Genomic DNA, 25,227 nt, shown 5'->3' with positions numbered 1-25,227 from the left:
ACCTCTGATGATCTGCGGGTCATACATGAATCATTGTGTCATCCGGGGGGTTACATGACTTGCCCATTTTGTTCGCTGCCGTAATTTTCCCTTTTGACGATTATGTCGGCCTGTGTGCGCTGAGCTGAAGCCTAGGTTTTACAAGCCGCCGCTGGGAACCCTTATTCAGGCCGGCCGTACATGGGAGAGACTAGGCATTGATTTCAAAGGACCTCTACCATCATCGGGGTCACTACACTACATGTTGATGGTAGTGGACGAATACTCTCGATTTCCTTTTGCATTTCCGTGTTCGGACATGTCTGCCACAGTAATTCGGTGCCTCCGACAGCTGTTTCTACTGTTCGGGTATCCTGCTTTTGTTCACTCGGATCGGGGTGCAGCTGTTATGTCTCAGCAGGTAAAGACCTTCCTTGTGGAAAGGGGAATTGCTGCCAGTCGGACGACTCAGTATAATCCGCAAGGTAACGGACAGGTGGAGCGATTTAATGGAGTAGTCTGGAAGGCCGTGGATATGAGGTTGCGGACGCGGTCATTAGGACTGCCACAATGGCCTCAGGTTTTGCCCGAAGCTTTGCATGCGATCCGGACTTTGCTATTCACGGCCACTAATGAGACGCCGCACGGGCGATATGTTCTGTTTCCAGTGATGCAGCGCAAGCGGTCGGTTTTTGCCCGGGTGGTTGGACGAGCCGTGAACCGCGTTTTTGAAGCGTTCGGTTCGACAAAGCAAGTACGAGCCGGCCGTCGATCTTGTTGATGTTCTGGAGGCGAACCCCGAATACGAAAATGTTCGGATGGCCGGCGGATGTTTAGTTACCGTGTCAATACGTCATTTAGCTCCGTGTGGAGAGAGTTCGGGGGTAGCGCCGAGTGAAGGAAATACATCGGGCTCAACTGCCTGGAGCCCGTCGGAACCGCTCATAGCCCTGGCACCTGCCCGTTCGGATTCAGTCCCTGAACTGGCCTCGTCGGATTCTGCGCTGCCCGATGGAGGCCCCACTCACGTGCCATCGGGAGACTCTGATGAGGGTATTTTGGATTTTCCTATTTCAACGGCCTCTGAGCGCGGGACTGTGAGCTACGGTACTCGAGCCGGGTGAGAATGCTGTGGGCCGCAGCGCTTGGGGTTGTAAAGGATCCCCTTGGTGGTGTCGTAGACTAGAAGCTGTAGGGATATTTTACACATTGAGACAAGCATTTAGACAATTTAGACATTCAGACAAGCAAGTATTTTATACATTTTATATTTTATACAAGCAGGAGATTCCAATGATTCTTTCAGAATCATTGTAATCTCCTGCGATGAAGCTAACTCCGAGGGCCTTTCACTCACTCACCGCAGGCAGGTTGGTGGTCTTTCTGTCTTCTACCGACTCCACTCCAGCCTTGCTCCCCCAGCTCTCTCTGGGCTCTGTCTCCCTAATATTCCTACAGGTCGCACAAGATCTGCCAGCAACCCTCTTATGGTTAAACTGCCAAAATCTAGGCTCTCTGCTCACCTTCACTCTTTCATTCCCCTTTTCTCCCACCTCTGGAACAAACTGCCCCACTCCCTTCAATCCCACTCCTCCCTCCAGGTCTTTAAAACAGGTGTTCACCACCATCTCTTATCTTCCCCCCATCCAAAACCTTGATCATTTCTCCCCCCGCTAATTCACCCCAGATACATTTTATTTATTTATTCCAACTTCTTTCCTGGAAGTCCTTGCAGTGTTCATATGTTTTAAACCTCTCCCACCTCCCCCTCCCACATTTCTCTCAATGTCCCTGCTCTCAAATGTTGTGTTTGTGTCCTTCCCCCTCTCTCCCCATCTTGTCTACCGCTCCCCTTATTTTGTGTGTCGGTTTCACTTTTTGTGTGATTAATGTTAGCTCTTTCAGGAGCCTCGATCTTGTACACAAAAAAAAAAAAAAAAAAAAGCATGCTGGCTGGAACTTAACTGGTGGGTAAGTGTGATGAAACTATGGTTATTAACTGATGCAGTTCCCTCTTCATCTGCTTGCGGCTTATAAAAGAGTTGGTTGTCGAGAGAGGGATTACTCTGCAATTGTCTGGCATCAAGTTGATAAGAAAGATAGTGTGTCTTGTATATGACTCTGCCTTTTATAATGATTGATGAATGCTTGCCTATCAAAGTATTATTCTTTTATAGATGCTGCTGAATTCAATTGGATTAAAGCTCATGATCTTTGGAGTTTGTGTGGACTTGATTTTTCACCACACGTCTGTTGAGATAGGTCTCTACCACCTTTGCACACCTTGATTGGGCAATATTTGCCCATTCTTCTGTACAAAACTGTTCAAGCTCAGTAAAGTTGTGTTGGACCGTTGATGGACTTAGGTCACGCCACAGATTTTCGATTGGATTTAGGTCGGGGCTCTGACTGGGCCACTCAAGGACATTTATCTTAGCCACTCCAGTGAAGCTTTCGCTGTGTGCTTCGGTTCGTTGTCATGCTGGAAGGTGAACTTCCGATCCAATTTCAGCTTTCTTGCAGAGGGCAGCAACTTTTCCTCTTGGATTTTTCTGTATTTTGCGCCATCCATTTTCCCTTCTATCCTGACAAGTGCCCTGCTGATAAGAAACATCCGCATAACATGATGCTGGCTGACACCACCATGCTTCACAGTTGTGGGTGGTGTTCTGTGGGTGATGTTCTGTGTTGGGTTTGTGCCAAACGTAATGTTTTGCATTTCGGCCAAAAAGTTCTATCTTGGTTTCGTCAAAACTTTTTGCCACATGGCTTCAGCATCCCCAGAGTGACTTTATGCATACCTCAAAAATGATTAAAAGTGGGCTTTTTTGAGTAATGGCTTCCTTCTGGCCACCCTTACTGTACAGGCCAGATGGGTGGAGTGCTTGGGATATTGTTGCCACATGCACACAGTGACCAGTCTTTGCCATAAAGGCCTGTAGCTCTTTCAAAGTTGCCATTGGCCTCTTGGTGGCCTCTCTGATCAGTCTCCTTGCTTGGTCATCCAGTTCGGAAGGACGGCCTGATCTAGGCAGGGTCTTTGTGGTGGCATACGCCTTCCACTTCTTAATTATTGTCTTGATTGTGCTCCAAGGGATATTCAAGACTTTTGAAATATTTTTATACCCATTCTCTGATCTGTGCCTTTCCACAGATTTATCCCAGAGATCTATTGAAAGCTCATTGATGATCATGGTTGAGTCTTTGCTGTGAAATGCACTACCCAGCAGAGGAAACCCATAGGAACAGCAGATTTTATTCTGAAACTAAACGCACACCCACAACAAACTTACCATGCGCAATCAACTTTGACCAACTTCGTCTTTTTTTCTTTGATCCAATATGGCTGCCAGACCACCTCAGCAATGACATCATAAATTTATATTCTCTAATTTAATTGTTGCGTAGATCACGCTGAAGAAATTTCAAACTGACCAGATCAAGCGATGTCCCATGTCAAATTGTGACGTCATAATTAAAGCACCAATAGCGTCTTCATTAACAACACTTAATCCATATGCCAAGTTCTGTACAATGAGTCACGTTTCAATTTTTTCCATGGACAAGTTTCAGAGATATGGAGGTGCAACATTTTTCGGGGTTTTTCCAAGATGGCGCCCATATCACGTGACCTATTACGTCATAATTATAACGAAAATTATACAGGCGGAGGCGCTCTTGTGGTGAAAATTTAGTGTAAATCGGACCAACAATTGCAGAGAAAGAAAACATTCATACTGATCGGATAAAGTGTTGTACATGTCGAATTATGACGTCATAATGAAGGCATCGATGACATCATCATTAAAATATCTGATTCCCCATTATGGCTCCATTATGCTCACTTGACAATGAGCTATGTTTCAATTTTTTCCATGGAGTGGTTTCGGAGATATAGAGGTGCAACGTTTTTCCAAGATGGCATCAGTACCATGTGACCTATGACGTCATAATTATGGATAAAAAAAATCTACAGGCAGATGCGCTGCTATGGTAAAATTTTGTGTCAATCGGACCAATTCGGACCGAGAAAATAATTTTGATGAACCGAAATTGCTGCACCCTGCTTTTCGCTTCACGGGCACAGGGCAATCATCAGAACTATTAAAATTGAACACAGGTGGAGGCCAATTAGCTTGGTGTGCAACTTTGAAGGCGATTGGTTACACCAGAGCTAATTTACAATTGCTATAAGGGGGCGGGACACTGATCCAACCAATGTATTCTAGTTTTGTATTTTAAATAAATTTTCAGAAATTTGTGGAATTTGTTTTTCACTTGGAAGTTGTGGGTTACGATGTGGAAATAAAAGTGGAAAGTCTGATTTAATGCATTTTAATTCCTGGCTATAAGGCAAAAAAGGAAAAATTTTGAAAGGGGATGCAGACTTTCTATCGGCACTGTACCTTTAAATTCTATCAAAAATAACGAAGGAAAACAAAATTCTCACTCTGCAACATTCTGTATAAAATGAAAAACCAGAAATGTTCTTGAAAATGAAAAATCCAAAATGGAAGTGGAACCTCCTCAGGGTGGCAGTGCTATACCACCTTGGAGTCGTAGGTTTCTTCAGCCGGTTCTGCATGACCCATTGAAATGAGTGCCTTTCCCACATCTTGCAGCTCACCCCCAAACAGCTTTCTTGCCAGTTCAACTCGTAGAGAACCACGTTCCACTGAGAATATTCTGACGACTAGGTTTTGAGGAGCCAACAACTTTTGGAAGTCCAACCTTGCATTATGGCTCCATCCACTGCCTTTGGCCATTGCTGTTAGCACTGATGGGCGTATATGCACCAGGCGGCACTCCACTGCCTAATAAAACAAGAGATTATGAATAATAGTAACAATAACAAGAGCTTAAATTGCTTTGCAATACATGTCCTCCACCGATGTGATATTTTTTAAATCCAAAAAGGGCATAACTCTGAAACGATGACGATATGCCCTGAAACTTGAACTTGTTCTGAAACTTATGCACCTCCACCAGGCTGAACAGTTTACGTTTTGTATCCCACTGAGGCCAGATCTGGATGTGGACCTGAACCAAGATCTAATCTCGTCACTTACCCAACTCATCCACCAAGTTTTGTTACATGTCGTCCACAACTATTTGAAATATCACGCTATATATCGTTTTTGGCCCTATTACTCAATGGTGAAAATCACTTAGAGAAATTAAATAATTCTCGTATCCGGAACACGATTCGGATGTTCACGAAAATAAAATCGACTCGCCCTGCTCACACACCCAACCTGTCCACCAAGTTGTGTCCGAATCCATCCATAACTTAATGAGATATTGTGCTCTGTATAATTTTGCCCTATATCTCAATGGTGAAGAATCAATTTTAAAATTCTCTGATCCAGATCCGGATCTTCACAAAATCTAATCATTTTGTCCTTGTCACATACCCTTGGAGACATTGGAGATCTCACGAGATCTTTGTCGGCGAGGTCACATGTTTTTGAAGCTGTCCACGCTCTCACGCTTCCGAAGTTAAGTGAAGTAATTGTTCACAATTGTGTTTTTGTCGAAACTGTATTTATCTTTCGGTGTGTGTGCCTGTGGTGTGTCCCGAGGAGGATTCTCGGTGTTAATCTTTCATACCGGCACAGAAAATCGTCGGTTAATTCGTGCCGCGTCTTTTGGGGCCTTGTACCGTGTCCTACCTTGAGGCTTTGTTTTTCTTTCAGCGGTCTGTCGATTGTGCTCCAATTACTTTCGTTCTCTCAGTTTTTCCCAGTCTTTTCACCCCATACTTCCTTGTTTAAAATCATAACAAAATATATATATATATATTTCCTTCTTTGTCCTTATTCGTTGTTCTTATTCGTTTATTCGTTGTTCTTATTCGTTTATTCATTGTTCTTATTCGTTTATTCATTGTTCTTATTCGTTCATTCGTTCTTCGACCACGTGTTTCACCCCCATTTCCCCAGATAGTTTTCACTGTTCAATTTAAAAATGTTTAAACTTTCCCCTGAAGTACTGTATTCTGTCGTATATCATAACACCTTTTTCTTCTTCTTATTTAAAAGGGTGCTTTAGACTTGTTCACCAAATCTATTCATTCCAAAAAAAAATTCCATCTCTTACAGTTCTTCTTTCCGACATTCCCTAAACTCAACTGCACTCCCCCCCCCCCCTCCACACTCCAGCATCCTTAAACGTATTTATGACTCTAAGGTCACAAGAAACTCATTTTGCAATAAATGTTGGTTTCCCATTAATCGTACACTTTCGAAAATCCAATCTCACCACTCCACTCCAAATCTTCCCCATCACCCCTCCACTCCAAATCTCCCCCCATGCCCCTCCCCTTGCCCCCTCCCCTCCATCAATCTTCCCCATCATCCATCTCTTTCAAATCTTCCCCCTTGCCCCTCCCCTCCAAATCTTCCCCATCACCCATCCCTTTCAAATCTTCCCCCTTGCCCCTCCCCTCCAAATCTTCCCCATCACCCATCCCTTTCAAATCTCCCCCCTTGCCCCTTCCCTCCTAAACTCCCCCCACACCCCTCCCCTCAGAGACTCCCCCTCGCCCCTCCCCGGCTCCCCCTCCCCTCCAAATCTCCCATCCCTTTCAAATCCCCCCCCTTTGTCCCTTCCCTCCTAAACTCCCCCCTAACCCCTCCCCTCATAAAGTCCCCCCTCCCCTTCAAATCTCCCCACCCCCATTTCTTCTCCATTTCCCCCCTCTCACCCCTGCTCCTCAAAGCATCCTCCCCGCTTCTTCCCCCTTCCAACTCTCACCTCCATCTCCCCCAACCTTCTGCCTCGCTCTTCCCCCTCCTCAAATAACACCTCACTGTGCCTCACCCAATCACCATCAAACCTTTTGTCCGCCCCATTCTTCCCTTTCTCCGAGCTGTTCTGAAATCTCTGACACACCTTCAACAGCTCTCCCTTCCTCTTCCTCCTCTTTCACATCTTATCCTACCCCTCCCCCCCCCCCCCCCCCTGTTCTGTATCCGATGCTCCCCCTTCCTCTTCATTAACGGTATGGACCTCAAACATCCGGGGCACTTGACTGATCTCTCCATACAGGTTGCTTCTGACAAACCAGATGTGATCTGCTCAACAGAAACTTTCCTCCTTCATGATGTCTCTGATTCCTTAGTATCTCTCCCGAGTTACTCCCTCCTCCGGTATGACAGACCTGAGCCTCGTCCTGGAGGTGGGGTTGCTATCTTTATCAAAAACTCTCTTCCTCACTCGTCCTGCACTGCCCTCTCTCCACCTCACCCCCAGGAATACCTCTGGCTACGGCTTCCCCTTCGCTCCCACCTTTTGTTCATATGTGTGTTGTACCGTCCACCAAACAGTGATGACTCCATCTACATCTCGCTGTCTGAGAATATGGACCAACTTCTATCTACTCATCCCAACTCTCTCTTCCTCATATGTGGTGATTTCAATTGTCACCATACCAGTTGGCTGGGTGTGGGTACCTCTCTCACCAGCCATAGCTCCTCAGCAAAGGACTTCTGCGACTCACTGGGTCTGTCACAATGTGTCAATTTCCCGACCCGGATCTCAGTCAACGGAGAATCTTCTCTTCTGGACTTGGTTATGACTAACTTCCCTGCAAATGTCTGCTGCTCTTCTTCTGCTCCAATCGGCTCATCTGATCATGCGCTTGTAAAAGTGGACACCTCTCTGTCCATTCTCAGAGAGCCTCCACAGCGTCGACGAGTCTGGCATTTCATTCAGGCCAACTGGCACGGTCTTCAAGCAGCCATCAATCATCTGGACTGGTCTCCCATCTCTACCGCCTCTGACATCAACTCATCCTTGGAATTCTTCCAAAGTAAATTGCTCTCTCTCATGCACAGATTTATCCCATCTCGTCTTCAGTTGTCATACCCTCCCGTCCTGTCCCTGTCATACATGCCTGTCATACATGCCTTCCTCCCGTCCATGGTACACGGAATCTTGTGGTGAGGCTGTTGCCCAGAAACAACTTGCCTTCGTCTCCTGGAAAGCAAATCCAACGGAAGGAAATCTCATTTCCTTTCACAAAGCCCGGCACAAGTGTGTGTCCACCCTCAGGAGAGGCAGGAAACAATATCGCTCCGTTCTCAAGACTGAACTCTCTTATCTGACTCACTCTTCAAAATCCTGGTGGCGTCTGGTCAAATCTGTTTCTGGTGTTTGTTCCCCCTCCATCCCTTACCTCAAACGGCTACACAGCTGACTCCGCACGTGAAAAAGCTGAATGCCTCAACTCTGTGTTTGCCTCTAAATCTTGTATCCCAAACCCATCCCTCTCTGTACCCACCGTACCCAGTCGTACCCAGCTCCTCCTGGACTCTGTGTCCTTTCCTCCTGACAAGGTGGAAAAGTTTCTGTCAACCCTCGACTCTGATTCTGCAACTGGACCTGACGGCATCAGCCCACGGGTCCTAAAATCCTGTTCTTCCGCTCTTTCACTCCCTCTCTCTGTTCTCTTCACCCTCTCTTTTGCTCAAGGTCATCTTCCATCTGCTTGGAAATCTGCCAACATCACCGCTTTGCACAAAAAAGGTGCGAAAACAGATCCCAGCAACTACAGACCAATCAGCCTTCTCCCAATTATCAGCAAAGTCATGGAATCCATCATTGCTTCAGATATGAAATCTTTCCTCTTCTCCAATGGCTTGATCTCTGATCATCAATTTGGTTTCAGACCTGGACACTCTACTCTGGACATGCTGCTTCTGCTTTCTCAACAATGGATGGAGGTCCTCAATGTCAAACAGGAAATTAGAGCAGTCTCCCTTGACATATCACGTGCCTTCGATACGGTCTGGCACCCCGCTCTGCTCACCAAACTCTCCTCTTTTGGTATCCATGGAAATCTCCACGCATGGCTGGTGGACTTCCTCTCTCGTCGTAGTGAACGTGTGGCCCTGAATGGGTTTTTCTCATCTCCTCTTCCTGTTCAGGCTGGAGTTCCACAAGGCAGTGTTCTGGGCCCTGTGCTTTTTCTGGTCTTCATCAATGATCTCTCTGACTCTCTTGAAAATCCTCTGTATCTCTTTGCTGATGACTCTACTCTCTGTCGCTCCATTCTTCATCCCTCAGATCGGCAATCTGCAGCCTCCTCACTCTCTGCAGACCTGGACAAAATCACAGACTGGGCAAGCAAGTGGAACATGTCTTTCAATCCTGATAAATCTCACACTCTTACGATGTCTCTCCGAAAAGACCGACTGGACAACCCTCCCATCCACTTTCTGAATAATCCTCTCCAAGAAGTTCTGTCACTCAAGCTTTTGGGGCTCACTATCTGCCATGATCTTTCCTGGGAAAACCACATTTCAAATCTGGCCTCCAAAGCCAGTCGCCGACTGGGCATCCTCCGTCGTGCGAAGTCCTTCCTTGGCACACCTGAGCTCCTCACCACATACAAGGCTTTCATTCGCAGCTCAATGGAATACTGCTCTCCCCTCTGGGCTGGTGCTCCTGCCTCACACCTAGCTCGTCTTCACGCTGTTGAAACCAAAGCATTCAGAATCATTGGAATCTCCTGCGATGAAGCTAACTCCAAGGGCCTCTCACTCACTCCCCGCAGGCAGGTTGGTGGTCTTTCAGTCTTCTACCGACTCCTCTCTGGCCTTGCCCCCCCAGCTCTCTCTGGGCTCTGTCCTGCAAATATTCCTACAGGTCGCACAAGATCTGCCTGCAACCCTCTTATGGTCAAACTGCCAAAATCAAGACTCTCTGCTAACCTTCACTCCTTCATTCCTCTTTTCTCCCGCCTCTGGAACAAACTCCCTCACTCTCTTCAATCCCACTCCACCCTCCAGGTCTTTAAAATAGCTGTTCACCACCATCTCTTATCTTCCCCCATCCAAAACCTTGATCTTTTCTACCCCTGCTAATTTCACCCCAATTCCACTTTTTTGAAATACCAACTTCTGTCCGGGAAGTCCTTGGTGTCCTTGTGTTTTATACTTCCCCCGCCCCTCCCCCCCCCTTCCCATGCCTCCTCCCCCCAAGCCCTCTCCTTCCACACATCTCCCTGCTCTCAAATGTTGTGTTTGTGTGCTTCCCCTTCTCTCCCCATCTTGTCTTCCGCTCCCTCTTTTGAGATATTTTGTTTGTCAGGTTGATTTGTTTGTGAAGTAAATGTTAGCTCTTTCACGAGCCTCGATTCAGTATACAAAAAAAAAAAAAAAAATAAAATAAAAAATGAGATATTTCCTCTTCCCCAATGGCTTGATCCCTGATCATCAATTTGGTTTCAGACCAGGTTACTCGACTTTGCACATGCTGCTTCCGCTGTCTCAACAATGGATGCAGGTCCTCAATGCCAAACAGGAAATTAGAGTCGTCTCCCTTGACATATCACGTGCCTTCCATACGGTCTGGCACCCCCCGCTCTGCTCACCAAACACTCCTCCTTTGGTATCCATGGAATCTCCACGCATGGCTGGCGGACTTCCTCTTTAGTCGTAGTCAACGTGTGGCCCTGAATGGGTTTCTCTCATCTCCTCTTCCTGTTCAGGCTGGAGTTCCCCAAGGCAGTGTTCTGGGCCCTGTGATTTTTCTGGTCTTCATCAATGATCTCTATGACTCTTGAAAATCCTCTCTATCTCTTTGCTGATGACTCCACTCTCTGCCGCTCCATTCCTCATCCCTCAGATCGGCAGTCTGCAGCCTCCTCACTCTCTGCAGAACTGGATAAAATCACAGACTGGTCAAACAAATGGAACATGTCTTTCAATCCTGACAAATCTCACACTCTTACAATGTCTCTCCGAAAAGACCGACTGGACAACCCTCCCATCCACTTTCTGAATAATCCTCTCCAAGAAGTTCTGTCACTCAAGCTTTTGGGTCTCACTATCTGCCATGATCTTTCCTGGGAAAACCACATTTAAAATCTGGCCTCCAAAGCCAGTCGCCGACTGGGCATCCTCCGTCGTGCGAAGTCCTTCCTTGGCACACCTGAGCTCCTCGCCACATGCAAGCAAGGCTTTCATCCGCAGCTCAATGGAATACTGCTCTCCCCTCTGGGCTGGTGCTCCTGCCTCACACCGAGCTCGTCTTCACGCTGTTGAAACCAAAGCGTTCAAAATCATTGGAATCTCCCGCGATGAAGCTATCTCCGAGGGCCTTTCACTTACTCACCGCAGGCAGGTTGGTGGTCTTTCCGTCTTCTACCGACTCCTCTCCGGCCGGTCTCCGGCCTCCGGCCCAGCTCTCTCTGGGCTCTGTCCCCCAAATATTCCTAAAGGTCGCACAAGATCTGCCTGCAACCCTCTTATGGTTAAACTGCCAAAATCAAGACTCTGTGCTCACCTTCACTCCTTCATTCCTCTTTTCTCCTGCCTCTGGAACAAACTCCCTCACTCTCTTCAATCCCACTCCTCCCTCCAGGTCTTTTAAACAGCTGTTCACCACAATCTCTTACCTTCCCCCATCCAAAACCTTGATCTTTTCTATCCCCGCGAATTTCACCCCAAATCCACTTTTTTGAAATACCAACTTCTTTCCTGGAAGTCCTTGGTGTCCTTGTGTTTTATACTTCACCCACCCCCCGCCCCCCTTCCCACGCCTCCTCCCCCCAAGCCCTCTCCCTCCCACACATCTCCCGATGTCCCTGCTCTCAACTGTTGTGTTTGTGCGTTTCCCCTTCTCTCGCCATCTTGTCTTCCGCTCCCCTTTTTATATACTTTGTTTGTCTGTTTGATTTGTTTGTGTGATAAATGTTGGCTCTTTCACGAGCCTCAATTCTGTGTACAAAAAAAATAAAAATAAAAAATACCCAACCTCGATACCAAATTTCATCCAAATCCTTCCACAACCTTTTGAGATATCCTGCTATATATCGTTTTTGGCCCTATTTCTCAATGGTGAAGAATCACTTTAAAAAATTCTACTAGCCGGATCCGACCGAATCTTCCCCAAAATCTAATCATTTCATCCTTGTCGCATACGCTACCTCTCTGCCAAATTCCGTCCGAATCCGTCCACAACCTTTTGAGATATCTTGTTCACAGGAAATAACCTCCATCTACTTTCGGTGGCAGAAGTAGTAAAGATATGTACTAAGTTTCAGTTAAATGTGAAAGTGTATAGGGGAAAAAATGTCTGAAAAACCACAGGTGGGACCGGACAGACGGACTGAGAGCAAACCGCTCGTCCCACCTGGTGAAGCTGTTAGGGGACTAATAACTAGAGGGGCCACTTGTAACTGCAAGGTGTTATGCCAGGTAGCGAACGACGCTGTCCCGCCGACGCTGTCCCGCACCGTCTGTCACGACGACGACGACGTCAAGACGAAGCAAACAAGTGTACCTTTTTGTCACAGAAAATATATCTGATTTCTCATCCCAGCAAGACAGGATTATGCCAAATTAGTTAATGATTAACTTTGAGGAAAAAGTACAAAACATCCTTGCATTGAAACTCCACATGAAGGCCAAAGGTGAGAGTTGGGTGTTGGGTTAAAGTCAGTGTTAAATTGTTTTTGAAAGACATTTAGTGGAAACATAAGCAAAACAATTAACCATATTCACGAAAAAACATATTAAACATGTCAAAAATAACATCGGCATAATTCCATGCAATGTTAACACTGCAAAGGACAAACACAGAACCTGAAAAGGCAAACTTCGGAGATTATCCGGGAGCTCCATCAGTTCTGTCAGCTGTACATCTTGCTTGTTCCCATAATCTACAAAGAAGACCTGCAGAACAAGCATCCACAATCACAGATACAAATGACATTGCTTACTTCACAGAAATTACTAGGAAGATCGCTGAAATGGATTTCTTCGGTTTTTATTGTATATACAAGATCAAGGCTCGTGGAAGAGCTCACGAACTCAATGGATCAGGTCACAACAGCAGAGAGAGGGGGTGCGGGGGGACAACAAGGTTGAAGGACAAAATAGATGGAATGGGTGTGGGGAAGAATGACGAGTTGGGGAGGAAGCAGAGGGTGGACAAGATTTATTTATCATCTCTGATTTGATAGGCATGAACCACACCCAGGCAGTGTAGATGCACTTTACATAAATAACTAAATTTCCCACTGTCCTTGTACTGAACTTACACCTCCCAAACCCCAGGACTGCCTCTGGCTACAACTTACCTTCCGCTCCCACCTTTTGTTAATTTGTCTGTTGTACCGGCTTCCGAACAGTGATGACTCCATCTACATCTTTCTCTCAGACAACATGGACAATCTTTTCACCACTCATCCAATACAACTATCTTTTCCTCATATGTGGCAATTTCAATGGTCACCACACAACTTGGCTAAGTGTTGGTAGTTCTCTCCCCAGCCATAGCACTTCTGCAGACTTATCTGACTCCATGGAACTAACTCAAACCGTAAACTTTCCACCCGGATTTCTGCCAATGGCAAAATCCACCCTTCTGGACTTGGTGATAACTTTCACACAAATGTCTCCTGCTCTTCCTCTGCTCCAATTGCTTTATCTGATCATACATTTGTGAAAGTCTACATCTCTCATGTTATTCTCAAAGAGTTGCTTCAAAAGCAGCAAGTCTAGCAGTTCACTCAGGCAGATTGGCAGGGATTGCAAGCAGTAATTTCTCTTCATGACTGGTCTCCCATATCTACTGCCCCTGTTGTTAACTCAGCCTGGAAGTTATTTTACAGAAACCCGCTCCATATCTCTATCTCTATCTCTCTAATGCACAATTCATCTCATCTTGTCTTCAATTATCCAACCCTTCTTCCCACCCATGGGTACACTAAATCCTGTGGTGAGGCAGTTTCTCTGAAATAAATTGCCTTCTCTTCCTGGAAGGCTAATCCAAACCCAATGTAATGTCAGTGTATTCCAAAAAGCCTGCAGCAAGTGTGTGCCCACTCTCAGGAGAGCCAGAAAACAACATCTGTCCCCCCTCAAGATTGAACTCTCAAACTTGTCTCCCTCCTCTAAAATAGTCCGGTTCACTATGTTCAGAGCTTGGCTGTCGTTCAGTTTTTTTTTTTGGAGATTTTCAAACCTATATATTTTTGGAAGCTACAGAGCCGAACCAACAAAAAAACCAATGTTTCCATTTTCTCGGAAGTATGTATGGCGGCCATCTTGGATTTTGAAAAATGACCTCCCGCAAAGGCAATTTTCTCAATATTTCAGCTTCTAAACCACCCAGGGTCTTCATTTGAACGGCTAAACATACATTTTCAGGGGCGGAGAATACAATGGTACCAGTTATAATGTGGTAAATCACTTCTGGAGGCCATTATGCCTTTGTCAAGCTATTTTCCACTGCATTTTATGGAATTAATGTGTACAACACATACTGACATGTGTCAATATGTGAACTGTGTCAATACTGTGATGGTGGTGGCTGTGTTTATAGGTGGTGGTTTCATTTGCTGTATTTGCAGATTCCAGTAGGTATATATCATGAGAGATACCTATAGTAAGGGCATTTTATGAGATATTTCACAAATCTGTTAACTAAATTGTTACCAAAAAATTTCTTCACCAATATGTTTGTAAAGGTGTGTAATAACATGTGTTAAAATGTTGAAGTTCAACTCCTGTGGGAAACTCAGAAAAAAAGCTGTTGAATTCGGGTACCGAAAAAAAATTTTCGAGAATTTTTTTTCTTTTTAAATCGGCCCTTAAGTAACTTATGAGGGGTCAAATAAGGGTTTTTCATGATTCTGAGTTGATTGTCAACATTTATATTTTCACTTTTACATTTACACACAAAGTAGCTTTTATTTCACATACATATATAATACTCAAGAGTTATTTCTCATTCACAATGTCAGAAGTTTCAACAGTCATTGTCTATGTCTTCTTCAGACTCAACAACATCATGACTGCAGTTTCTGCATGTAATGCCATTATCCGGGGTAGGTAGCCACCATGTGGTGGTACTCCACCCAGAGTGCAGGTGTTCTTCCTCCTTTTGCGAGTCGTTTGAAGGTTTCTTCAAACCTTTGCTCAAACACTGGCACTACTGGGTCTGAGTGTCTGGCTCCCATCTTCCCATCAGCCACCTTCTCCATGAAGGTCTTCATGTCACCACGCTCCTCCTCAGTGAAGGCAAGTTTCATGATGTGTTGATAGATGGCTGCATCGATGAGGAGGTGAACACGGATTGCCTTGTCAAAACATCCTCCATCCATGATGTGGTTGGCTGTCGTACTTCCAGGATAGATCAACTGGATCACATCTAGTAGTCCAGAATCTTCCATGATGTTACCCATTGATCCAAGATAAGACTTCAGCAGGTGAAAACCGAGGTGATTGAAGGGTCTCCTTCAATAACTGGGAGGAACTCGATCTGTGTGCTCTGCTTTGCATCATTAGCATGGATTCTCTTCATCCAGCCATTCCAGTTGGAGTGTGGGAACTCAGGATCGTTGGCTTTGATCACCCACCCCGCTGCCCAGAGTGTGTCACCTGGAGTGAGGAGTGGCTGATCATGAGCCAGGGAGGAGGAAAGCTCAGCGAGGGGGAGAAACATGATCGCGTTCGTTCCTATCTGTTTCCTGTTCGTAAATGGAATAATCTTTACTTCAGTTCCTCTCAGGATCTTAGCTTTGTCGAGTGCCTTCAACTTCACCCGGGGGAAAGCTGCTGTTGTCTGTGGATCTGGCAAAGGTGGTGCCGGTGAGGTGACTTCGATCCAACCCATTGAGTGAAAGGGAGTGTTTCCGTGAATAGAGACAATGTTTAAATCTATATTGTCTCCAACAAACTGAGTGACTGCATTGTTTGTTTCCCCAACCTCCATAAAGACCACCTGATCATTACTTGACAATTCACTTTCACTGGCTGGCACTTTGGCTGTCATCACTGATTGATCCTCAAGCGCAGCATCAACCGCAACCTCATCATTGATCTGTTCATCGGTTTCCTCCACAATGGTGTCAAGAGTGCCAGAAGTATCTGGAACATCATCTCCACTCCTACTATTAAGGAAGCAGTATTTGTAGTTTTGTGTCTCCGTGTAAGACTCAGTGTATCCCAGCCGGTGGAACTTGTTGAGCATCCATTTTGACCCAAATCTATGATGAAGTTGTATGGCAAGCCCCATTTGGTGTGGCAATACTCCAGACCGAGGTCGACAGGCCTTAATAAAATTCTGCCCCCAAACGGCAACTCTTTCGTCTGTCTTGACAATCGGTCTCAAGAACATCTGAAGGCTTGCAGGAACAAGTGTCAGCTGACTATCGATGTCAGTCATACTGTGTGTGGTGGGGTATGACTTTGGACCTAAATCAATCAAGGCAAGATCATTGGATATGAACTTGAGTGCCGTCTTTATGATCTGAGTCTTCTCATCTCCATGGTCAAGATTAGCATGATGCTCTCGCAGAATATTGTCGGTGCAATCTTTGAGACAGAGTACATCTGCCCTTCTTTCCTGTGTTGTGAAATACAAGGTGTCTTCGTATTTCTCTAGAAGTTTTATCTTTAGCCAATGCTTTGAATAAGAAAGGCTCTTCTCTGGTGACTGATCAAACTCCTGCAGCTTTTCATGGACTTGGTCCATGTTCATTACCCCATGCTCTAATTCTGAGTCTAACCATTCGCAGAATTCAATAAAAACTGCCTCTCGCTCCTCATCAATACTCCTCTGTCCTCTCTTCCTTTTTCCTTCCTCATCAGTCTTGGACAAACTGTCACCTCTCGCAAACATAAGTTTGCATTGCAAATGGTACAGTGTTTCTTCTGCTACCAAGTCGTTGATCCCTTCCAGGCGTCCAGTGGCTTCAGTGCCCCAGTCATCCCCGCGACTCCGTGCTGTCTTCAGCAAGCTTGCCTTCAGTGTATCTGCAGTCAAATTATCTGGCACTCTGCATTTCTTTCTAGCTTGTGCTGGATTATTTTTGTAGAGCTGGGCTGGTTGGTTGCAAAGAATGCATACATCCTTATACAGGAGGTCAACTGACTGTGATCTTCTAGAACTGCAGCCAGTTGATGAACCGAACTCACAAGTAGTGCATCTTCTCTTCAACTTTGATGACTCTTTCTCTGCCTTTGATGCTTGAGCTGACTTCTTGGTGGTTGCAAAAAAGTTGTTGTACAGATCATTTTTACACTTCTGGTGGTACCTCAGTTTTCCTTCCTTTTGAGCCTCCTTCATACGTTCCACAACAGTAACATTTTCGACAGTTTCTGCTTGTTTCAATAAAGTTGAGTATCCCTTTGGAGTTGCCTGTATGAGCCTTTCAGCTGGTGTATCCGAGCGTGCACAGATGAAGCAATTGAGCACAGGTGGAGTAACGTCTTCATCCATATTGCTAGACTCCATGTCCTGCAAAGTAGAAAATGAGATATATTTAGAAATTATTTTTCCACAAAGGAGTGTCTGTGGTGAAATATAAATGTTAACAATCAACTCAGAATCATGAAAAACCCTTATTTGACCCCTCATAAGTTACTTAAGGGCCGATTTAAAAAAATAAAAATTCTCGAAAATAATTTTTCGGTACCCGAATTCAACAGCTTTTTTTCTGGGTTTCCCACAGGAGTTGACCTTCAACATTTTAACACATGTTATTACACACCTTTACAAACATATTGGTGAAGAAATTTTTTGGTAACAATTTAGTTAACAGATTTTCATATGTTTCCCTTACTACTAGCCTTTGTCAAGGGACGCATCAAACCCAGGAATCCACGAACTGGAAGCTGTGTGTGCTGTGTTTCTGGGGGCTGACTTTGTGAAGAAATTCCAAGAATGGGACACAGAGAGATCCAAGAATGCCATGTTCAAATCAATGATGAACTACCTACACCGTGTGGAGGCAGTCCTATTCTTTGTGCATCTCGAAATGCTGATCTGATGCTCCATCTTACAGCTGGAGAAGCACTGGGAAACTGGCCATTGGAAACTATGAATTCACTCTGACACCACGGGCACTGTTTGCCCCAGATGGCACAATGCTGCAATGCAAGGACAAGTCAAAGTTGATTCACCAACTCGAAAAGTTTGGAACAGCTGCAACATCCCAAGAAGATCAGCAACATATCCAATTTGCAAGCCTCCAGTCGAAAGATGCAATGGATACAGAAACCACCGACTCAACATCTAACGAATGTACCAATTCCAGTCGGAAAGTTGCTCTTGTGGATGGTATGGTGCTTGTGCAGAAGCTGACAAAGAAACCTGCCACAGTCGTGACAGTGAAAGATCTCAGTGGATTGTTCAATGAGAGGCTGGTGTGTCTAACGAGAGACTGTGATGAGATCATTCTCGTGTTTGATACCAACAGGGCTGATTCTCTGAAGACTACAAGGGAGAAAAGGAGACAGGGAAAGGACCCAGTCCACAGTCCAGTATCAAGTCAAAGACGACACAAACATCATTCATATTCCAATGAGCCGCTTCCTTTCTCATGAAAAAACGAAGGCTGATCTCACCGAGTATCTTGCAGCAAAAACCATTGATCGTCAGGTTCACTATGTTTTTTCGTTCAAAATTTTGGTAGATTAGCAAAACTATACATTTTTGGAATATTGAGAGCATGAGGAATCCAAAAATTAATGTTTACATTTGCGTAGACACCTTTGCGAAAATGACACTCAGGACAGTGATGAAGATCTGTAAAAGCATATTCCTGAATGGTATAGACCTCGTAGATCCTGTGTATAGGACTTATAGTTCAATCTGACACTACCTATAACTTCCTATAACAACCTATAACTTCAAAGGATTTGCAATATCATGTATTATGTAATACAGTTATATCACAAATATAAAGACAATGGTTTTCAATTACCTTTGTTTGTTGCTTTTCTATAATCCTGAGCACTATTTTGAGGCCTTTATTGGATTCCTTGACCCAGAAAACATAGGATTAGCATATTTAATTAAGTCTCTAGGTTGACTAGAAGCCGAGATCGCGCAAAATATGTATTTTATGGCGGCCATTTTCAAAATCCAAAATGGCGGCCATGCAGGTGTCTGTGCAAATACCAACATTGATTTTCAGATTCTCCATGCTCTGAAGATTCCAAAAATGCACAGGTTTGCTAATCCCAAAATTTTGAAGGAAATTATATTTGTTAACATAGTGAACCTGACTATCTTCATCACTGTCTTGAGTGTCATTTTCGCAAAGGTGTCTACACAAATGTAAACATTAATCTTTGGATTCCTCATGCTCTGAATATTCCAAAAATGTATAGTTTTGCTAATCCACCAAAATTTTGAACGAAATTATATTTGTTAACATAGTGAACCTGACTATGAATATAACAAGGACTCTTCCAAGCTGATAATTACATCTGCTGCAGGACGTACTAAGAGCAACAGGGAACTGTTATTTGAGGATAACAACCACGAAGAAGCGGACACACTGCTGATCCAACAGGCGGTGCTGGCATCACATCGAAACTCATCTGATGCAGAGTTAGTGGTGTTCTCGCCAGACACCGATGTACTAGTGCTGGTGATAGCAAACTATGACCTCCTGACAAGAAACACAAGTGTTTCGATGGTTTCTGGAGTTGTTCAAGTACAGCCTATATGAACAGCTTTAGGTGCCGAAAGAGCAAAGGCTTTGCCTGCCTTCCATGCATTCACAGGGGCAGACAACACAGGGAGCTTCTCTCGAATAGGCAAGACAACCTGGCTGCAGGTCTTCATGAAAGCAGGTGAAGATGTCATCAAGGCTCTGCAGATGCTTACAGAGGCCACTGAAGTGACTGAAGAGATGGTGTCCACATTAGCTGAATTTGTGTGTGCTGCATACTCACCAAAAGGCATCCAGGTAAAGAGCATCCCTGAGCTGCGATGGCATCTTTTCTGCAAGCACATGGCTGAAAGTCAGAAACTTCCTCCTACTCTTGGCGCTCTTAAGCAGCACATCCTGAGGGCACATGTCCAGGCCAGAGTATGGGGTCAGGCAAGCGTCGCTCAGCAGAAGTTCCTGGATCCACTTGAGAATGGCTTCTACAAGGACACCGAAGGTCAACTGAAGCAAATGACAATGGTGGTCCTCCCAGCCCCCAAGGCTATAATTGAGATGGTCAGATGTCAGTGCAGAGGAGACTGTTCTTCTTCCAAATGCTCTTGCAGATCAAAGGACTTATCATGTACAGATCTCTGTTTGTGCAGCACAGAGTGCCAAAATGATGAAGATTCTCGGGATATTACATTGAATGACGAGATTGATGATGATGATTGATTACACAGTCCAATATTGGGTTCTGTTATGCTATAATAACAAGTGATCGCGTGTGTCAAGATATAAACCTGATCATCTCTCGTTTAAGACCAATTTAGATGTAATTATCCTAAGGGCACATATTCTGGGTAGTGTATGGGATCAGGCAAGCATCGCCCAGCAGGAGATCCTGGATCCATTTCATAATGGCTTCTACCAGGACACCGATGGTCCAGTAAATCGGACAGCAAGGTCATCTTCGGGATGGCCAGTGCAGAGGAGATTGTTCCTCTTCCAGATGTTCGTGGGAAATAAAAGTACTTAATCTGTACAGATCTCTGTTTGTGCCCCACAAAGTGCCAGAATGATCAAGATTCTCACAACATTAGTACAGTAATTGGCGAGAGTGATGATAATGATTGATTTTTCACAGTAAACGATTTTGCCTAATATTGTGTTCTGTTATGCAATGATATTAGTCTAGTAGGAAGACTAGGTCCCCCTGCACCCCCCGGAGATATACTTCTAATCAGTGTTTCTAGATTGGAAAAAATGTGTAGAAAATGACTAGCTATGGCCCCAAGCTGAAAAAATGTCCCACATACCATTTTTATGCAAATTACTGCTGCCATTATCAAAAAAACGATTTTTGACATATCTCAGCCAATATTGCAGATAATTGAAAAATGAAGGTGTCTAGACCCATGTTTTGAAGGGCATAGATCATGATAGAACTATTCATAACATGATTACATGTGTCTATGGTATACTAGTATGCATATTAATGCTGTAATTACAAAATAATCAGTTTTACAAATGATAAGGATACGTTAATACTGCAGATAACTTAACATGGTACATAAGGGGTCTAAACCCAGGTATTTTCAAGGTTAAATGTCAACAAGATGCTCCTGAGTCTTGCATAGGGGCGGGACATTGGCAGTAACATTGGTACCACTCAACTTTTCTTCCCACCATTGACTTTGTATTGCGAGAGATTTTCACTTGCTTATTTAAAGGTTTCTCACCCAGCCCACGTAAAATCTACCAACTCCTGCTGTTAACTCCCAAACATATTTTTTTATGTTATCCAATCACAGTGCAGAAATGACAGACTAGAGATCCAAATTAGTGCTGCTCTAGCTGCCATTTTACATTTCCATCCATGTAACATGCGCGCTCGCGCGCTCGTATCAATTGGTAATGTCGCGCGCTCGTATCAATTGGTAACGTTGATGTTATTGAATACCTCAGTTGAAAGTTCAGTCTTCCATTCCATCTGTGTGTTGTTCTTGGTATTCATCCTCCAATCTAGCCAGGTAAGATGCTAACTATAATGTTACTCACACTCTTGACTTCAGTTTCTGCATGAAATCATAAACAGGCAGAATAACAGCTGAGCCAGCTAGCACCATGTTAGCTAACGTTAAAGCTAGCCTCATCTATGTACAGTATGTTCCTAATGTCGGTGTAACTTAAACTTTTGTTAATGCCAAACATGAGACATATCTGTTGACTTCTGTATATGAATTGAACCAGAAAGAGGCACGACAGCTGAGCTAGCTACAGTAACTTAGCACAATGTTTCATTGGCCTAGATAGCTAACGTTAGTGTGGAAGAATTTAGATGTTTTAGCTATTAGCACTTTTGATGCCACTAAACATGGTTTAGTCAGCTAAAAAGTACCCTAGTGTAGAACATGACTCAGAACCTCTGTTACCTCACTGAAAACTCAGAGCCTCCTTTCACAGGCACTTTTAACATCATTCGTGATTTCTTATTTGTCATTTAACAGTGATGGTAGACATCGACAGCAAGCATGCCCAAAAGAAAACGGAGTGTAGAACCTGCAGCCCAAAGCTCTCCTCCTACATGCATCCTTCATGTACCATCCATGTCTGATCATGGGGATTTCACGCCCCTCCGTAAAATTAAAGGATCTGCTTCAGAAAAACTGCAACTGCTTCAAAAGATCCGGGATAGACGTCTCAACCAACCGCATGACTCCCCATGTCGTATGCAATCAGTATGTGATCAGATCCCGGCAACTCTTCCTGATGACCTAGAAAGAGTAGGATATCACAGCAAGTGTTATAAGCACTTTGTCCGCCACTTTCATCGTCTGGGAGATGATACAGAACCAGGGCCATCAACCTCATCATGGCATCACTCTCCTCGTAAACCAGGAGGTTCTGCTGAACCCATCTTCCCGCCAGAGTGTATATTTTGTGAGAAAGTTGAGACCAAAGATGCTCATCGCAATACTGAGAGGCCTACAACCTTCCCATCCTTTAAAAACAAAGAAAATGCATGGGAGCAAATCGAAACACGGGCTGAGAAAATGGGTCTCTATCGACTCCATCGAAAGGTGAAAAACAAAGACCTCTTTGCATGTGAGGCCAAACACCATCCGTCATGTTTTAAAGCTTTCCGCACAGCATTCTACAACTATGAGCGTGCGATTCACAGAGCCGAAGCACCAAAGGAGCAGGCTTGCATGTCAGCCGCCCATGAAAAGGCATTCAACTCAGTACTGGAACACATTCAAACCCAGGTCATCCAGCAGAATAAAGTTCTATAGCTTTCTTCCTTGCGCTTGCTCTATGTCGAGGAACTGAAACTGAATGGATATGAGAACTCAAATTATCGGTCAGAGAAACTACTGAAACGCCTACAGAATGACCCAATCAAGGAGCATATCCACTTCACGAAGGTTGATCATGACAAATGTGATGTCATTTCTTTCTGGCTTGTGCACAGCTCAAACATAACAGTTTCCAATGCTCTCGCACGAGCATTCACACTCGGAAGCACAAACAAGAACCAAAATGTTGCCCTCCAACTTCGCCAGGGTATTCTACAGGCTTTCAGAGAGTGTAAAGACCAACCATGGCCACCAACAGCTGAAGACATGGAGCTCAATCCTGAAGACATCCTACCTCCAGACCTTGTCCGCTTTCTCAGCGTGCTAATGACTGGCAAGGAGGGCATCGAGACAGAAAAGGTGAAGCGTCTGGTCTTCTCCATTGGACAAGATCTGTGCCGTGCAGTGTCAGATAGAAAATGGAAGTTACCAAAGCACATTCTCCTCTGTGTGACTGTAAGGCACCTGTTCCGAAGCAAACAGCTCACCACAATACTACACAGGCTTGGACACTCTGAGAGCTACGATTTCGCCTTGGAGTTGGAAACTGCTCTCGCCAAGGTCCTGGATGAAGTCTCAACTTATCGTACACCACAAATTGTGACAGGAGAGGGCAACCTTGTATTCCACTGTGAGTGGGACAACTTGAATAAAACCACTACCAGTGTGCACGGCAGCAACATTGTAAACAGTGCTGGAGGAATCATGGTGCAGGAGGTCAAGCCCGGGTTCGAGAGCAGCAAGGACCGAATGCTACCTACCATCAATAGGTCACAACAGCGTAGCCTGAAGGTCGACACACCAAAAACTCTCCCACCCTTGCACTTTACTCGCGTTGGCCCGAAGTTCCCTGAAGGCTCATCATTCACACCGCCAGCAGAGAATGACACAGTCTATGCCACTACGATGCAAGAGTACTACATCTGGCTCTTCATCAGATACATCGGAAGCTGTGGCCTGCAGCCTGTGCCTGGGCTAGGGGGTTTCACCTCTGCAACTGGTTCTCCCCCACCCAGCAAATCAACAGTCGACTACTGCACGCCTATCCACCAACCGATCACAGACAACGCAGTTGTTCGTGAGCTACTGAAGCGTTCCGAGGCAGCAACTGCTGAGGTGGGTCAGAGATGGGTCCTGAATACATTTGATCTGGGTGTCTGCATGAAAGCCCTTCCCATCATCTGGCGCTGGCCAAATGAATTTGCTAGTCATGTAGTAACGATTGGACCCTTCCACACATCCATGAACTACATCGGGATGCTCACTGGACACAAGATGCGTGGTTCTGGATATGCAGAGATTCTCTTTGAGGCACAACTAGTAACAAGTGGATCTCTCAAAGGTGTTCTCAGTGGAAAGGCCTACGCAAAGTCCCAACCTCACTGGTGGATCTTCTGAACACAGGAGAGCACGAAGAGGAGGAGGAAGAGGAAGGAGAAGAAGAGTTTGACTCTGACGATTTCGATGAAAATGATGATGACTGACTCAGTGTAGAATCACTAATGCTAATGATGTTTATCTAAAACAAGCAAGAGAAGAGTGGTCACATTGAGTGCTAGGACTATTTTGACAGTTGTAATATTTAGAAAAATAAAACTTTGTGTTAACGTCTGTGTAGACGGACCTTAATATGAGTCTATTATTTCGTAAAACTGTGATTATTTTGTAAATAAAGCACTAATTAGCATACTAGTATACCATAGACACATGTAATCATGTTATGAATAGTTCTATCATGATCTATGCCCTTCAAAACATGGGTCTAGACACCTTCATTTTTCAATTATCTGCAATATTGGCTGAGATATGTCAAAAATCGTTTTTTTGATAATGGCAGCAGTAATTTGCATAAAAATGGTATGTGGGACATTTTTTCAGCTTGGGGCCATAGCTAGTCATTTTCTACACATTTTTTCCAATCTAGAAACACTGATTAGAAGTATATCTCCGGGGGGTGCAGGGGGACCTAGTCTTCCTACTAGACTATATTGAAGCTGATTGTCTTTCCTTTAAGGCCATTTAGATGTAGTTATTCATAAATGTTGCCCAAGTATTATCCCAAACTTATGCGTTCAGCTAATCAGTTACATGGCCTAAATTAACATAACAATTGGCATAATAATTTGCTCTGTGGTCACGGGGAATATTGTACTTGGGTGCCTTTGGATTCATTGTCCTTAAAATAGAGGTTTGGCTGTTATAACCAGGACCCCATGTGGCTTCGAAGCTGAAATATTGACAAAAATGCCTGCGTGGGTGGTCATTTTTGAAAATCCAAGATGGCCGCCATACACACTTCCGAGAAAACGGAAACATTAGTTTTCTGGTTGCTTATACTCTGTAGTTTCCAAATATGTATAGGTTTGCAAATCTCCAAAAAATCTGAACGAAATTACACAACAACCTGGACTAAAACCTGGTAGTGTCTTGTTAAGTCTGTCTATGGAGTATGTTCACTCTCTTATGTTCACTATGTTCATTCTCTTCAAA

General features: G+C 44.6%; 1 protein-coding gene across 1 annotated transcript in view; it reads right to left on the bottom strand.

Annotated features, from left to right (window-relative positions):
* The window catches only part of LOC137436891 (ATP-dependent RNA helicase TDRD9), a 504,026-nt gene that overhangs the window by 56,140 nt on the left and 422,659 nt on the right, over positions 1–25,227 (bottom strand). The window contains 2 exon segments of the mRNA XM_078787098.1: positions 4,530–4,793; positions 12,573–12,662. Coding sequence (XP_078643224.1) covers positions 4,530–4,793; positions 12,573–12,662 — 354 coding nt within the window.

This window comes from Myxine glutinosa, chromosome 11 (assembly GCF_964187855.1).
Source record: "Myxine glutinosa chromosome 11, kmMyxGlut1.1, whole genome shotgun sequence".
NCBI classification, from domain to species: Eukaryota; Metazoa; Chordata; class Myxini; order Myxiniformes; family Myxinidae; genus Myxine; species Myxine glutinosa.
The sequence above is the reverse complement of the archived record's forward strand: the minus strand, read 5'-3'. Positions and strand labels throughout refer to the sequence as shown.